The following is a 15,504-nucleotide window of genomic DNA, read 5'->3' on the forward strand; positions in this document are numbered from 1 at the left end:
AGAGACATACGTTCATTTCTCCTTTCTAGTATGTTGTCGGAGACACTCACTGTAACCTGTCAGTGTGAAAAAAATGCACGTAGGGCAAACTTTGACGGGAGCCACTTGCCCGGTTGAAGAGCGTTAGCTGGGCTGCAGGCTGCCTGCCCTGCTCAAAACTGCAGCCACCTCAATAATTGTATTATCCATCACTCACGTATACAGAAAAACATATGAAAACAGGGCCCAGGTTGAAAAAAAAAGAAGTTTCCCTTTAATGTAAATATGAGCGTTTTAGCTCAATAGCTTCCAGGTCATGTGACCTGTTGACCTCAGCCCAGTGGAGCTACACCAGCATTTTAGCTTCCATGTCATGTGACTTTACTCATTTTTCAAGTGGTAAAAAGTACTGGTTATGGTCAAATCTCTTATGAGTGACAAAGTCATTTTGAGGCAGAAACCCCCTTTCTGTGCCAAATACCTTTATTAGCTACACACACGCCAGATATAGGCTAAATCAGTCTATCTAACAACGATATTGGACATACCAAACACAGAGACAGAAAATAGTATTATTTACAATGATCGCAATGCTTTTACATCATAAGCCAAGACGCATGTCCTAATTGTTGTTTTATCCTTATAAAAGCAGCTGTAGCCTAGATAAGAGCAACACTAGGCTTTTTAGCTTTAACAGAATGTGCACCCTCCTGCGGACGGAAATCCGTTTTTGGCTAGCAATCAATGTTTGGCACGATGCCAGCCGCGCCAGCCCCAAGTTGACAGCTCCATACCGGTTCTGTGCGCAGACAGGTTGTAAAGCATGGATGAGGACACAACAAAACAGGAGGATAACTTGAGACATGAAGGACACTTAGTCAAAAAGTACAAGCCATGTAAGTTATTTACTTAGTTTACTTGGAGGTACTGTACGTTGTTTGCTAGTTTGCTAACTAAACTCAAGGCTAACCATTGTCTTGCTTAGTTAGCTTGCTAGCTTGCTAGCTAACTAAGATAGCCTGCAGTCAGAGACGTTCTGCAGCAACTGTGACTTGTTGATGTTGAAGCTCAGAGATGATATGCCAGAGGTTAGTAACAGGCCAAATAACGTTAGAGCCTGGATGTTGATAACAGCTAACCCCGGGCCCAGAGGGGAATAGCACTAGTGTGTATCATAACAAAATATTGGTAAAATAAACAAGCAACGAGTTACTCTGCAGATAATGTGTTATTTAGAGGCTGCACTCCGCTGCCCTGTAGACTTGCATTAACGACCTTGGCTAGATCTAATTTCGTCGGAAAGGGCTCTTAATAACACCAAAGTTATCTGGGAGTAAATGATTGTATTTTATGCTAGAAATAAGGTGTAGATTGTAAAAAACGGCACGTTACATTATGTGAAGAACTTAGTTAGAATGTTGTGGGAAGGAATTACCCAAAATGTACGTTAACCCAACAAGAACCTTGGGGGAACATACACTAGGGCTGTCACTTTTTATTCGACATTCGAATATTCGTTCGAATGTGGGGGGAAAAGTTCGTATTCGAGCAGTAATGACCTGCTCGATATGCAGGCTGCAGCAAAGATACTCTATTTACCGTCTTTGGCTGCAGTGCCCAGTGCCTGCATAGCGCCGCGGAAGGGCCGCGAAGAGCTGAGAAACGGAGCCAGTTTACTTTCTGTGCCCATATTAACCGCTGGTGTGGTGTCGCGGCGTGCACCTCCGCGGCCGGCTCGCGCCGTGCAGCGTCTGGTCTATTTTGTGTGAGAGCCGTGAGCAATTGCGTCAAGCTGGGCAGGGAGTCAAACGTGAAACAACAAGAGTATCCGGTCAATTTTCAAAATAAAACACCGCGGCTGTGTGTGCTGCGGCTGCGGCGGCGCGGGGGGGGGGGTGGTTTGGGGGGGCGTTGTAATATTCGAATATATCCGAACGAATTACGGGTCATTCAATATTCGTTCGAACCTCATTTTTCTAAAAACTGACAGCCCTAACATACACCAAAAAAAAAAACATTACATCTGGTTATTAGAATGTTTTACGAATATTACATTAAAGGGACAACGAGGAGTTTCTAATCGGTTATAAAAAAGTCTCACGTTAAAGCTTCAGTTGGTAACAATTATTCAGTCATATTTGCTGGAACTGTCACTATATTCTGATGGTCAGACATTAAATGAGTAATTTAGGACAAAATCCAACTCCTCTGGCTCCACCTACAGCCTGTAATCGTATTTGCCAAAATCCACCGCGACCGACGATTCTCCACCAGTCAGGTAGAGGGAGCAGGAGGAGCAGCCAATCGCCGCTCCTACACGTCGTGCTATGGATACATTACATCTTATGGCTACTTTGTGTGTGTCTGTGTGTGTGTGGGGCGCTTGGCAGAGGTTCATAAAGGGACCTGACGGAGTATTGTCTTGAAATTTCCGACCAAGTCGCGGAGTTTACTTTCACTTTCGTCAACTTACCAACTGGAGCTTTAATGTGGATGAATCTCCGCTACCCACACTTGTTAATGGGCCCATTTTCGATAAATATATCATTCCGTCTCGATCGTTATTTTGTTACTATTAGTGGTGGTGGAGATGCTGGTCGAGCCGACCAGCGTTTCTTTACTTTCAGTTTCGCAACGAGTCATGAGAATAACGTAGCTGAATCGCCGTTTATGGTCGGAACTACGACGGTATGTGAACCTCTTTGAACCTCTGACTTTAATTATTGATGAATGAAAACATGAGTCCGTCTTGCGCCGGTCAAAAGAATTTTACGGTGCACGCGGAGGCTCATAAATGTAGTGTGAAAACGCTTCGCTTTTCCAAAACTCCTCGTTGTCCCTTTAAAAACAAAATTTTTGTAGAACTTTCTTAGAACGTTGTGGCAAGGTTGAATCTCAATGGGATTATTCCTGGTTAAATAAAGGTTAAATTAAAAAAAAAAAAAGGTTACTCAAAATGCAACCAAACAAAAACCTTTTAGGAGAACATACTAAAAATTACTCATAAAAAACGTTACAAGCATCTGGTTAGAACGTTGTGGGAAGGTTACCCAAAATGCAACCAAATAACCTTAGGGGAACATTCTAAGGGTTACCTTAAAAAATACGAAATGTTTTGAGAATGTTACATAAACACAAGCATTTATACATTGTTCTTAAAATGTTCTTTAGGGAATGTTTAGTCGAAAACCTGTATGGAACGTTTTGGGAAACTTACCGGAACATTATGTGTTAGCTGGGTTACTTGTCGTCACTGTTTTGAATTGTGTGGTGCTTGGCTGTTGTGATGTTTTCCTTTCTACCATAGAAATTTGTCCAGTTTGGTAAAAACAAAAGAATAAATTAATTCATGTGTTTGATGGTTGAAATCTACATGGGCAAGATCCCCAGACCCTCTCCCTTATGTGCCACCAAACTAAAACCTACACCCGTCAAATTGATATGTGTGTTTTGCACATAAATACATTTCAGGCACAAATAAGTAAATTAAGAAGAGGTAAATTAAAAAGTATCAATTATACACTGTAACATGAAACCTTCACAGCTTAAATAGTTCAAGAATATTGCAGAAAAATGTTCTGTTCTATTTCTCACACGGTTCGCAGTACAGTAAATGAAATGCGAAGACAATGATGTTCTTTTCCAGCCAATTCGGTAACCAATTAAAAAAATTAAATGTTATGCTTGTCTGCCTCTGTGACTCGGAGAGATAAAGGAATATCTGTTAAAGTAAAAACTTGATAATGCACCCACTTCTGGGCCAAAGCTACCACCAAGAGCTCAACACTTGTAAATTTATTACTGCACAATTGTCTTAATGTAATTTTAATTTTCCGCATCTTAAGTGAGAAATCATTTTCTGTCCCATAGGGTGTAAGCTTTCAAAAAATGTGGCTGCCATGTGTGCACCTTTGTGTCTTCCAGTGATTTTACTAGAATGCACGCAATCAGATGGGAATTATTTATTAGAACCAATGTTTTCCTGAATTCTTTTAAATCCCTCGGTTCCCATTGGGACGATGAAAGCCTGCACTTTTCTTTGAGTTTATCGCTGAGAAAAAATATATGGGACAGTAAATCCAATAAATAAACGATAAGGCAGGAAGTTCGTAGGAGAGAGCATTTGAACAATTTAAGCCCACAGGCGTTTTCAGACAGTGGGAAAAAAAAGAAAGAAAAAAAAGCCCAGGCAAGATATGGAGGAAAAGCTCTTCTGTGCCTCAAGCAAATGGATGGAAAAGAACACAAGGCTTCACACTTAAAGCTTGACATTGCTGAATGATTGTGATAACAACAACAACATGAAGAAAAGGACAAGGGAAGAAGTCAGGGTTTATCACTGAGGTTGTGAATGGCGGATTGTTAAGACATTGGTTGTGCAACTTTATGTATGGATTTCCTGAAAATCATCTCAGAACACAATACACATGGTAAAGCTGGGAAAAAAAACACATTTGAATATATGTAGCTTTCAATATGGGTCATTCAGAGGTTAGTCTGTCTCAGATAGAGTAATCTCCTTTGTTGCTCATTAGCTCAACAAATCTTAACTCTCTGTTCCATTATAATTTCATACACAATGTAGATTTTTTCTTCTTTTTTTAAATCAGCTTACCTGGTTATCAAAAGACACACGACCACTGGAGCCTTCAGTTCAAAGAGCAGTGGAGTATGATAAATCTGTTTCGGACTACCACTCACTTCATCTGCCTTCCTGCTAATGTCACAGAGTAACAGTGTTGAAATCTCTGCCTCCATTGATCTCTCACAGGTGATTTTCAACTGTTTTGCTCGCCTGAGAGGATTGCTTGCTCTCTTTCTCTAAATCCTCCTCTTGATGTCTGTTCTGCACACACACACACACACTGATCCCAAATGAATGTACTTGAGACTCAATCAGTAGCCAGGCTGTTGTCCAAACTGTGCCTAAAAGGGATTCTGTTTGTGAATGGAATTTTTATTTTTTTTAATTTTTTTTAAAGGGGTTAGCTACAAGTTTAATTCCTCCTGGCCAGTAGGTGTCTCACTCCGTATTTAACGAGCAGCAGCTCTGTTGTTGACAGCGGACTGAAAACACATCTGAATCATTTTCTGACAACAATCACTTATATAGAGTGTTTGGTCTGAAACACGGGTCTGTCAGTCACTCTGCTCTGCTGTAAGCCGAGCAGAAAACTTTCCTTGTATCCTACAACCTTTATCCAATGAGGAGAGAGAACGGCATAAAGGGGCGGTCCTCTCTGTGTGTGCAGCCAAGGGATGTGTGTGCATGTGGTGACGTAGGGACGAGGGCGGGGGCTGCTAACTCCATCGGCTGACAGGAAGTTAGCCAAAACGACCGGATCGCTTACTTCTGCTTTAATACATTATTTCTGCACCCCTCTAGACATTCTGTGGATGTATTATTTTTGAAAAATTAATTGTTTTGATGAAAAAGTTGTAGCTATAACTTTAAAATGATCTTCTTTATACCCCTCTCTGCCTACTGATCTCCCCACTTGCATACACATAAGAGCTTTTTGTAATTTCATATGTGGAAAGACAATACAGGTGCTCTGAACACAGCCTACACTTGACACTTGATGCATGAAAATGACAGTGGTTGAAAGGGCATGCCATTTAGCTCTTTCTAATTGGACTCATACTGTGTAGCTTCAGAATGTCACTGTAACACACTTTCATTAACCAGTGCCAAGAATAATGATGTTAGGATACTTAGGATAATTCACAGGTTGAGATACACATTAAAATCTCATAAAATCTGAATGAATGAATGAAAGAGTAAAGAAATTCAAGTGGCCACATATCAGATATAGTACAGGTTTTATTTTTGTCCGGACATGGTTAAAAAATGTGAAAAATGTTAAAAATTGAGAGTTAATTGCAAAATAACTAATTTATATATCTGATTATTTCCTGTAGGTGCCTTCATCTTTGGATCTGAATGCAGCAGACACCACAGCACTGATTGGGACAACCACACAAAATGCATTACCAGTGATTCAGGAGGTTGGTGTTACTACTGTACATGATCATATTATGTACATTGGAGTGGAATCTATATTTATAATCTGTGATCAAATTACTCTTTTAATTAAAAACATGATTTCAGAATGTCTGACTTGTACCTCCTTGTATCCAGGTGGTCAGGTTGCAGAACTCCACAGTCTTCAAGGCTGCAAGATCATTGAATTTCCGAGAAGACATGATTGGCAGTGTCAATATGCTCCTGTGTGGAAAGAAGCCGGACTTCAATACAGCCAATGTGACTCTGAGTTTACGCTCATCTGAACAGATGACTAACAGCATGTTCATCACAGGAAACAGTTCCGGTAAGTGCTGGAGCAAACTTGTTTGGCTTAACAGTATTGTAGTTGTAGCAACCAGCAAAAAAGTGTGCATTTTGATGGAAACCAGTTCTGCACAATATACAATATCACATGAGAATAATGCAATAAGTGTGTTGCACATGGACGACTGGAAATCATAATTGATCAGTTAGTGTGACAGAAGATGACATCACTAATCAGATCATGTCAGTCTTTTTTTTACAACAGTGTTGTGCAGATTTATGCTGTTTTAACAACTTAATAGAGAAAACAATGGAGCTCCTGTTGTCTTGGTGGTGCAGCTCACAAATATCCGTTCAGATTAGCAAATTTAGTTCAACAAGGTTCAGTAGAGATTTTTATGGGTTAAGGGTTAATGGATAAGGACACAAAACCGTAAAGAGTGTAATGTATTAGATCAAGTACACTGAACCATAAATGACTGGTTGATGTGCTCCTGTATACGGTAGATAGATTTAATGCAATTTCCAGCATTTCTCGATTCTAAAAATACACATGCAGCAGGGAGAAAAGCCACTGATCCTTATTTCATGAATTAGTGGTCCATGGTACACCGTGAAGCCAACTGTGCAGGATGCACAGGATGTTATTACTTGTGCACATCCAGGAAACAGCCACCTGTGGTACACTTGGCACCTGCACTGGAGTTGGAAACTAGGTTTGATTAGGAATTCATTATCGACGGCTGTGTCAGGGGCTGGCATCAATCGTAGCCAATCAAATCATCTCTTCCCATCCCATTTAAAACCTGTGCACTCCCCACCCTGACATAATGATGTTTTCTTAATAGAGAGGAAAGTCCAGAGCATCTTACCCCAAATGGAAACTGATGTTGTTGTCAGAGCGCCACAGAGCCACCAGGCGCAAATATATGACATCCTAAATATGAACATATGGCAACCCAAAACTTCCCTACAGAAGACAGATGGTGTCACTGAAACACTTTTTGGGTGGGAGTTCTAAAGTGGTATTTTGTGCTGTTCAGAATGGGATGCGGTCAGGCCTGCCATATTGTCAGCATTATTGTACTCAGATCTCTATTGCTGTATTGATTTCACTGAACTGGGCTCAGTTGGCCTTCCACTGGAGTTCACTGAAGAGCGGCCAAGTTCAAGCTACCATGAAGTATGACACCTGTTTAGAAAGAATGACACCATCCCCACCAGAAGTGTGGTTTTGACACACATGCACACCTTCCCCAGTTGAGTTTGTCTGATTTTTCTGTGTGCACAGTCCTTATGTTACAGCCCATCCCTAGAGAAAAAAACAACAGTTAGGATATATATATATATATATATATATATATATATATATATATTTTTTTAATAATTGTTTTTTTGAACACCTTTAATAATTAGTACAAATAAAATAGATGATAAATTAATATTAAAATAAAGGAATACATAATAAAAAACAATAGAGTCACAAAGATAAGTAAACAGAATCAGTTAAAGCTATGCAGGATTTGTAGCTTAACTATGCTGCATTTTTACCTTAACTAAACAGCTGCTGAATAATTGTGATTTTTTATTAAATGGTGTAACTTATTATGAGGGAGAATGGACACTCTCTTCCATGTGAGTGTCACTTATTGTGTCTCTTGGCTGAAAAACAAGATCATGCAAGATCAGTGCCGCCGCCCGGTGTCCCAGCTCTCCTCTGCGCACCGCGACACAAACCCACCCCGTAACCTATAATCTATTGTTTATGACAGATTAAACTACACAAATATATATGTCGTAATATCTACCGTTTCATTGATTGATTTCTTTGTAAACAAATGCACATGGCCAGGAGAAGGGTTAGCAAAAACAGCGGAAAAGCGACCAGACTTACATAGTTCCTCTTTAAAAAAGGCCAAACAATAAAAGTGAGTTTTAAGAAGTGATATAAAACAGGATACTGAATACATTCCACAGCTGAGGGGCCTTGGCAGCAAAATTACACATTATACATAGAGAATCATTGAAATTTGTGGAGATTTTGCTAACAAACGAAGAAAGAGCCATCATAGGGACAATATAGCAGAACGCATTAAAAAAAGGTGTGATATGCAGTGCATGAGCATGATAAAATGTTGCAGAGTAGCCTCCACAGTTGTAGCCAACCAGTGGCGTTTGCTTTCTGCAGCAGCCCAGTGCTGGTTATGAAAAATGTATTCCAGGTAGCCACACTAGAGGAAACTGTGGTAATTTCACACTGCTGCTTTGAAAATCTCGACTACTTCCCAACATTCAGTATGGCTGTAGGTGAATAGCATTCTTATGGCTGCTAGAATTTAATTTATTAAAGAGGAAAGATAGAGTCTACAAGCATTTGTGCATGACAGAGTCAAGTACTGATATGAAACAGCCTTTGATCTAACCCAGCGCACATACTCTGCTTTCCTGGCATTGCTGCATTTAATGTGTGTTTTTGATGCGTTAAGTTATCTGTTGGCTGAGGACTTTTATATCAAAGTCAACCAGGCACTGTGTGCATACAGAAAAGATGCTTGTAATTTCTGTAACTCAGTTCTGTAGCAGTACTACAGTACTACTACTACTACTTGTAATGTAAACCCCTGCAACAAGGCACAGCTCAGGCAAGCTAGCTCACACTGAGGTGTCATTTAATCAGGGAAAAAAAAAAAAAAAGAAAACACCTGCTTATCCTTAAACAATATATGCGGCGCATTGTTGCCTAAGGCCTGTTGGTCAGGGCCTGAGGCTATACTGAAGTAGTAAGCCATCCCCAAACTCCTGGATGATGCTTCACAATTGATTAAAGGTAATGTTTTCTTGGTCCGCAATGAATTGAAATGGGTGTGATTTTACTTGATTCTAGTTTCTTGTCTGGTAAATCATCCTGAGCTGCCATGTAGGACAGGATCCTGCAATCTGTGTGTACTTGAGGCAGCACTGTGGCAAGCCATGCCAAAAAAACAACTTTGACATGTTCCAGAAAATCCTGTGTTTTCTGGAACATGTCAAAGGTGGGTCTTTTTCTATTTTTCCCCACGGATATATGTTTGCTTTCAACTGCTGCTTTGAAAACACAATAGTATATTATTAAAATAAAAAGGGCTCTTAAGACATACTTTTAAATCAAATTGTTGGATGGATTTTCTCAGAACTCGCCTAATTCTTCTTTGACTGAAATCAATGCTGAGAATGAAAATGAGATCCTAAATGAGGAGACAAGAGACATAAAAAATAACAGAACAGAGGTCCGCCCCTGGGAAATGTCAATAAAATATGTAGTCAAAACAAGTTCTGTTCACTTACTTGTGTTTAACAAAGCCCAAAAGGAGTGAGGCCAGTTTAATTGACACAAATAGTTTATAGTCCATAAAGTGTCTATCTTAAGGAACAAATTAAAAATCAAGGTAGCATGCCTTGCTCTAGTGAAACCCTGCTCCATTCTTTTTATTTATATATATATTTCTTTTTTTAAATAATTGGTGCACGTTTTTTGAAAACAAAGTAACATTCAGGCCGTCATCTGTAAATGTCATCACTCCTACAGCTTTTGTACTCACGCGTTCCTGTTATCGGCACGCTCACACCTCCGTGAGTAACGGTCAGCACCGTGGTTGTCCTGGCCTTGCCTACGCCAAACATGCTGGACACCATCCGATCCTGATGAATTTATTTTGGTTTCATCTGACCAAAGTGTGTGCTGCCAATATCCTTCAGGCCTCTCTTCATGCTCTTTGCCAACATTTAATCTTGCAGTTTTGTGCCGCTTTGTGAGCAATGGTTTTTCTTCCTGGACGCCATCTGTGGAGGTCGACTTCATGCAACATAGTTTTCCAATGCAAGATTGCGTAAATGGCTAATTGCGCGTGGCATCATTTTTCATGATAGGCCAATACGCCTTCTGTTATTAGTCGTAAGGCTCTTCTTGTACATGCTGCGGCTATATTTAGAAGCCCACTGATAATCTTGTGCCCTGTTTTCATCTTTGTGAAGTCCCACAGTCTGGTTTCAGACAGCTCCTTACATCCATGTGGAGCCATGTTGCATCAGACACAACCCAGGCCACACTCTGAGGAAGCTGTGGTGTTCACAGGTTGTTTTATAGCCTTGTTCATGCCTTGACTGGAAATCACAGGTGTACTCACTCCTGTTGCTGGAACAAGGTTGCACTGGACTTTGAGATCTTTATTTTCAATTAAGTCAATCTAACCAGTTTGTTTTTTTAGTTATACATAACACAATACGCTTATTGCAACACTGCACAGTTTTGAATCAATTATCACTTTAATTGTTTACTCTATATGGAGTGATACTTACAGTAATTACATGCTGATATTTCACTATTACATAGATATACATAATACAGTACTTGGGAAATAAATATTTTTAGTAACCCCACTTGCACACAAACTATTCTTAGTTGTTCAGTGGATAAATGTAAATAAAAGTAGCACAACAATTATACGTGGTGGTTGGGGAAGACTTAAATCACTGAATATGATTGTCCCACAAAAACCGTGAGAGTGACTTCTTGGATATGAACGTCTTGCTGCCTCACGCTCATTAGAGACCATGCATTTCTGTTTCATTAAATGCCTGTTCTTTGGAGAAAACTGCACAAAATTAGATTTTAATAAGACGCCTCTATTCCCTGGGAATAAAGTTATACTGTGAAGTGGAATTGCATGCTAGTGCCAGCACAAATTAGCAAAGACATTGTATCAGCCATACAAAATAATCACTAACGTCTCTGTTAGCATGCTAATGGTTGTTTTGGATTCGCTGTGGCATTTCGTTGTGTTGCTCTATGTACAGTTAAATGAATGTAGAATATGCAGTGTGTCTGCATAATGGCCAATTACAACTCCTTTGTAAGTGTAAAAGTAGACACAAAGGAATAGTAACACAGTTACAATAAAGGCCAACGCTAAGGTTTTGTTAACAGCTCAGTGATGTTCCCCTCCTAATTAATCACCGACAGCAAAGGAAAACTTTTGAATCATTAGATAGAATAGCAGGGGTGGCGACTGTCCTTCAATGACAACAAACGTTGATTTTGATGAATAACAATAAATAACATGGTTATATTACACATTTAGCGGAGAGAGTTTATTGAGCAACTATATTTGGTTGAATTTCTTAAACAAGTTTGATTTCTTGTTTTTATATTGGTCTCTATAGAAGCAGTTTGGATGCTGAAGATAAAGACAAACAACAGCAGCTCTGTTATTCACATTAGAATATTTTACCGTCAAACCCCTTTAACCTAATGCGGCCGTCCTCTGATCTGTCAAGATATCCTCTTTTATTGTCTTGTTTTTCTTGGTGTGATTTTCTCTGACATTGCTCCATAAAATTCTCTAATAATTAAGTAAGACTTAGTACAGTCCTAGGAGTATAAGCCCGTGGGTGTCACACACCCCTTTTCCATTAATAAAGACACTCATATTTAGTAATTTATATTGAAACTCGTGTGCACAGATCACAACATAAACAAACAGCTGTGCGTAAAGGATGGCGGAGTGTCTCTCTTTTTATTTTTCCTTTAGAATTTACCTGAGATGGGAGATGCCGAATATATGCTCACTATCAGATGCTGAGGCTGATGGTGGTTTGCTGAGAGAGATGATAGTTTATTTGTTTGCAGTTTTATTTGTTATGGTCGCGTGACGATGCGGCCGCTCTGCCGCTAATAAATCAATAAGTAAATAAACAAATATAGCGGATCATCGCAACGGCACAGTGTGTAGTGTCAACACAGCAGCGACATACAGTCATCCACCCTCACTGTCCTGCTCTTGGGACATCTACGGCTGCTTTTTTGTCCCAGTCCCTCACTGGTTTCATGTAATTCAGTCAGGCTGAGTTTCCATTACGCATGCTGACAGCCTTTGATCTGTCATCAGTGGGACGGGACCATCGATATAGATATACGTGTATGTGCTGATTCAGATAGTTACAATAAATAGGAGTTATTGTGATTATTAATTGCATTTAAATGTGCCTGGAACTGTGGAAACCCGCCTGCGCACGTTGTTGCACTGGAGGAAAATACCACTGCGCCGGCCGCGCTAGGCTTCGCCGCGCTGCCCCCCCCCTGAGTTGCGCCAAGAAATTAGAGCCCTGAATGTCAAAGCTGCTTCTCTTGGTCTCTCATAAGAGTGACTCCAATGACAATTATTCAAGCCTATTTGATTTTCTGTTGGAAAGCTGTAAGGCAGCACTTGATTTGTACTGCTTGTAAGATTTGTGCTGCGTGTTAAAAAAAAAAAATAGTGCCTCCTGATTCATGCATTGAGTTGTTCACTTGAAACCGGCATATTAAGTATACAGTACATGCAAGTTGCATGTGTGTCTATCTGACTTTGTGTGTACACACACTTGTCTGGCTCTTACTGTGCATCGCATGAAATGCCTGAATTATGAGAAATGCAAACTCAGGGTAATAATATCCTTTTCCGTGTGTGCACATCTGCACATGCGATTGCATGCGTAAGACAGTGTGTAGCTGCAGCACCGGTATTTCTAATGTGTCAACGGCGCTGTCTCACTGTAGTGCTGAACTGAGCCCATCTCCAGGGTGCAGCTCAAATTGATTAAATTTGCCAGGTAAGTTGAGGGGCTGACTTGAGGCTCCAAGCAATTATTTGACTGTGGCTAAACCTGGAGTAAAGAACAGATTCTCTTGTTCTTTCATGCCACTGCTTTGTAATAAAGTAAAGATCTGTTGTCAAAAAGAACTGCACAGCTCACAGCTCTGGAGATTGTGTAACCACTATAATTTGATTCTCCCTTTAGCACACAAAATATCAGAATCTGATATATCTTTCCCTTGAATAAAGATACCTAATATTAGGGTGCTATGCATTTGACACCACTGTCTGTATTCATGCATCACTGATAAATAGAATTCTTTATTCCTTGCTTCTTGTCATTAGTGTGAAAATTTGTCAAGGCCCTTGTGCTTCTCTTGACTGTGTGTTCTCATCATCATTTTAAAAATATACCATTTCTGAAATGATGATGTGTACTTTTTATGCAAGGGAAGTGTCCATAGATGCAGAGGACTTCAAATTAAATCATATACACCTGCAGATACATATTGAACTGTATGAGGAGATCTAAAAAAGAAAAGAAAAGTGCATTGTGTTATAACATAAAGGTGTCTGTGACTTTCTGCTTAATGGGTTGAAAGGATTTGTAGGTGTAGGTGTAGAGTTGATGCGTGGTATAGAGTTAACTTTATATCTCCTTATTAGTAACTTTTTATATTTATTTGTGACCTGTGTTACACAAGGTTTTGAAACTTTCATCAGACATTCTGCTCCAGGTTCCATGTCATTTCTACAGATGTGTCGGCTGCACACTGTTGCTGCCAATCGCCTGTTCTACAAAATCCCCAAAGATGTTGTGCTGGATTCACATGTGGTGACCATGGAGACCACTGAAGTCCACTCAACTCATTACCATGTGCATGAAACCCATGTGACATTATCTTTGCTTTGTTTTGTGACATGCTGTATGTGCATTGTCAAGCTGGAAGTATCCATGGGATGGCAAATTGTGACCATAGGTATTTGCACATGGTCAGCAACAATACACAGACAGGCTCAAACCAACTTCTTGCCAAAAGCGAAATTTCCTTCACCATCTCACCACCACCATTGACAAGGCAGGTTGGGTCCATGGATTCATGCTGTTGACAGCAGTTTCTGACTTGAACATCTTTCTGTCTCAGCAAAAATCCAAATTCATCAAACCAGACTACATAGGTGTAGTTTGGTTGAGCTTTTTGCCCCCTGCAGCCTCATGTTTCTGTTCTTGACTGACAGCAGAGAAACTCAACATCGTCACCTGCTGCTGCCGACCATCTACCTAAAGGCTCAGTATGTTGTCCATCCTGAGGTTCTTTTCTCCTCACTGCACTTGTAAAAAGTGGTTATCTGAGTTACTGTGTCATCTCTTACCAGTTCGACAATTCTCTTCCAACCTTTCTCGTCAGTCGCCCTCGCTGGCTTCTTTTTTTTTTTTTTCTTCAGTTTTGCCAGCATTCAGAACGAAATCTCCAGGAGCTGTGAAATCTCAGGAGATCAGCCAGCCTGTCAGGCACCAACAATCACACCTCGATCAAAGTCAGTGAGATCATTTTTCCTCATTTTGGTGTGTGATGTGAACATAAACGGAAGGTCCTGACCTGTACCTGCTGGAGTAGTAACACCGCACTGCTTTCACATGATTGGCTGACCGTATAATTGTATTAGGAACATGGTGTCCATGTGCACCTAATAAAGTGCTTAAGGATTTCAATTACAGTGTGCTCTCCTGTACACACTTGATGCCGACCTTGTGACCCCCGTGCATTGAGGCACTGTCTACCTGTGACCCTATGTTAAAGACACCATAGAGTTTTCTTGTAAACAAGCCGGTGGAGTGTCCTTGAGGTCTTACATACAGGCAAGGCAAGGCAAGGCAATTTTATTTGTATAGCCCGTTTTTACAAACAGTTTGTCTCAAAGGGCTTTACATGGCATCGTAACAACATCCTCTGTCCTTAGACCCTCACGTCGACTGAGGAAAAACTCCATGGAAAACCCTTTTAACAGGGAAAAATCGGAGAAACCTCAGGGTGAGCAACAGAGGAGGGATCCCTCACCCAGGACGGACAGACGTGCAATAGATGTTGTTACAGACAAGAAAACAGTTTACAGTTTGTCACAGAATGTGCGAAATATGGAAATGTTAGCAGGAGTTGATGAAGGCAGTCTCTGGTGACGGGGCGGGGGCGGGGGCAGGGAGAGCCGGTCAGCTCGATGGGAGGACTGGGTGGCAGACTCGTCTATGGGAAGGGAGGGGAGGCCAGTCTAGCAGCAGGGGAAAGGGTGGGAGGGGGGGCGATGCAGGCGGCGGCTGGTGCAGAGAGATGGAGCTCCGGTGGATCTGCGGAAACACAGAGAGAGATACAGTACTTGATGAATGCATTTTCCTCAATATGAAATAGAACAGATTTATTTGAATACCTTCAGTGCTGCAATGTTTGTCAAGGCTGGATGCACAAGGATGCACAGATAGAAAAACTTTTAAGTGGATGTGTTTTAGAAGTCAAAAAGCAGTGTTTCCCCTACCGTTCTGTTGGTGGGGCGCCCCGCCAGCACGAGCCCCCGCCCCCCTTGAAAAATGGGAAATCTAGGAGCCAATTGCAGTCCAAGCGGACCTGC

General features: G+C 40.7%; 1 protein-coding gene across 3 annotated transcripts in view; it reads left to right on the forward strand.

Moving 5' to 3' along the window:
- Positions 1–15,504, forward strand: part of LOC146969646 (phospholipid-transporting ATPase ABCA1) — a 170,699-nt gene that overhangs the window by 19,268 nt on the left and 135,927 nt on the right. For all 3 annotated transcript variants that reach the window (XM_085760153.1, XM_085760154.1, XM_085760152.1), the window contains exons 8-9: positions 5,902–5,988; positions 6,122–6,311. In XM_085760153.1, coding sequence (XP_085616279.1) covers positions 5,902–5,988; positions 6,122–6,311 — 277 coding nt within the window. The remainder of the gene's footprint in view (positions 1–5,901; positions 5,989–6,121; positions 6,312–15,504) is intronic.

Source organism: Trachurus japonicus, chromosome 18 (assembly GCF_045865225.1).
Source record: "Trachurus japonicus isolate A0001 chromosome 18, Traja_1.0".
Lineage (NCBI taxonomy): Eukaryota > Metazoa > Chordata > Actinopteri > Carangiformes > Carangidae > Trachurus > Trachurus japonicus.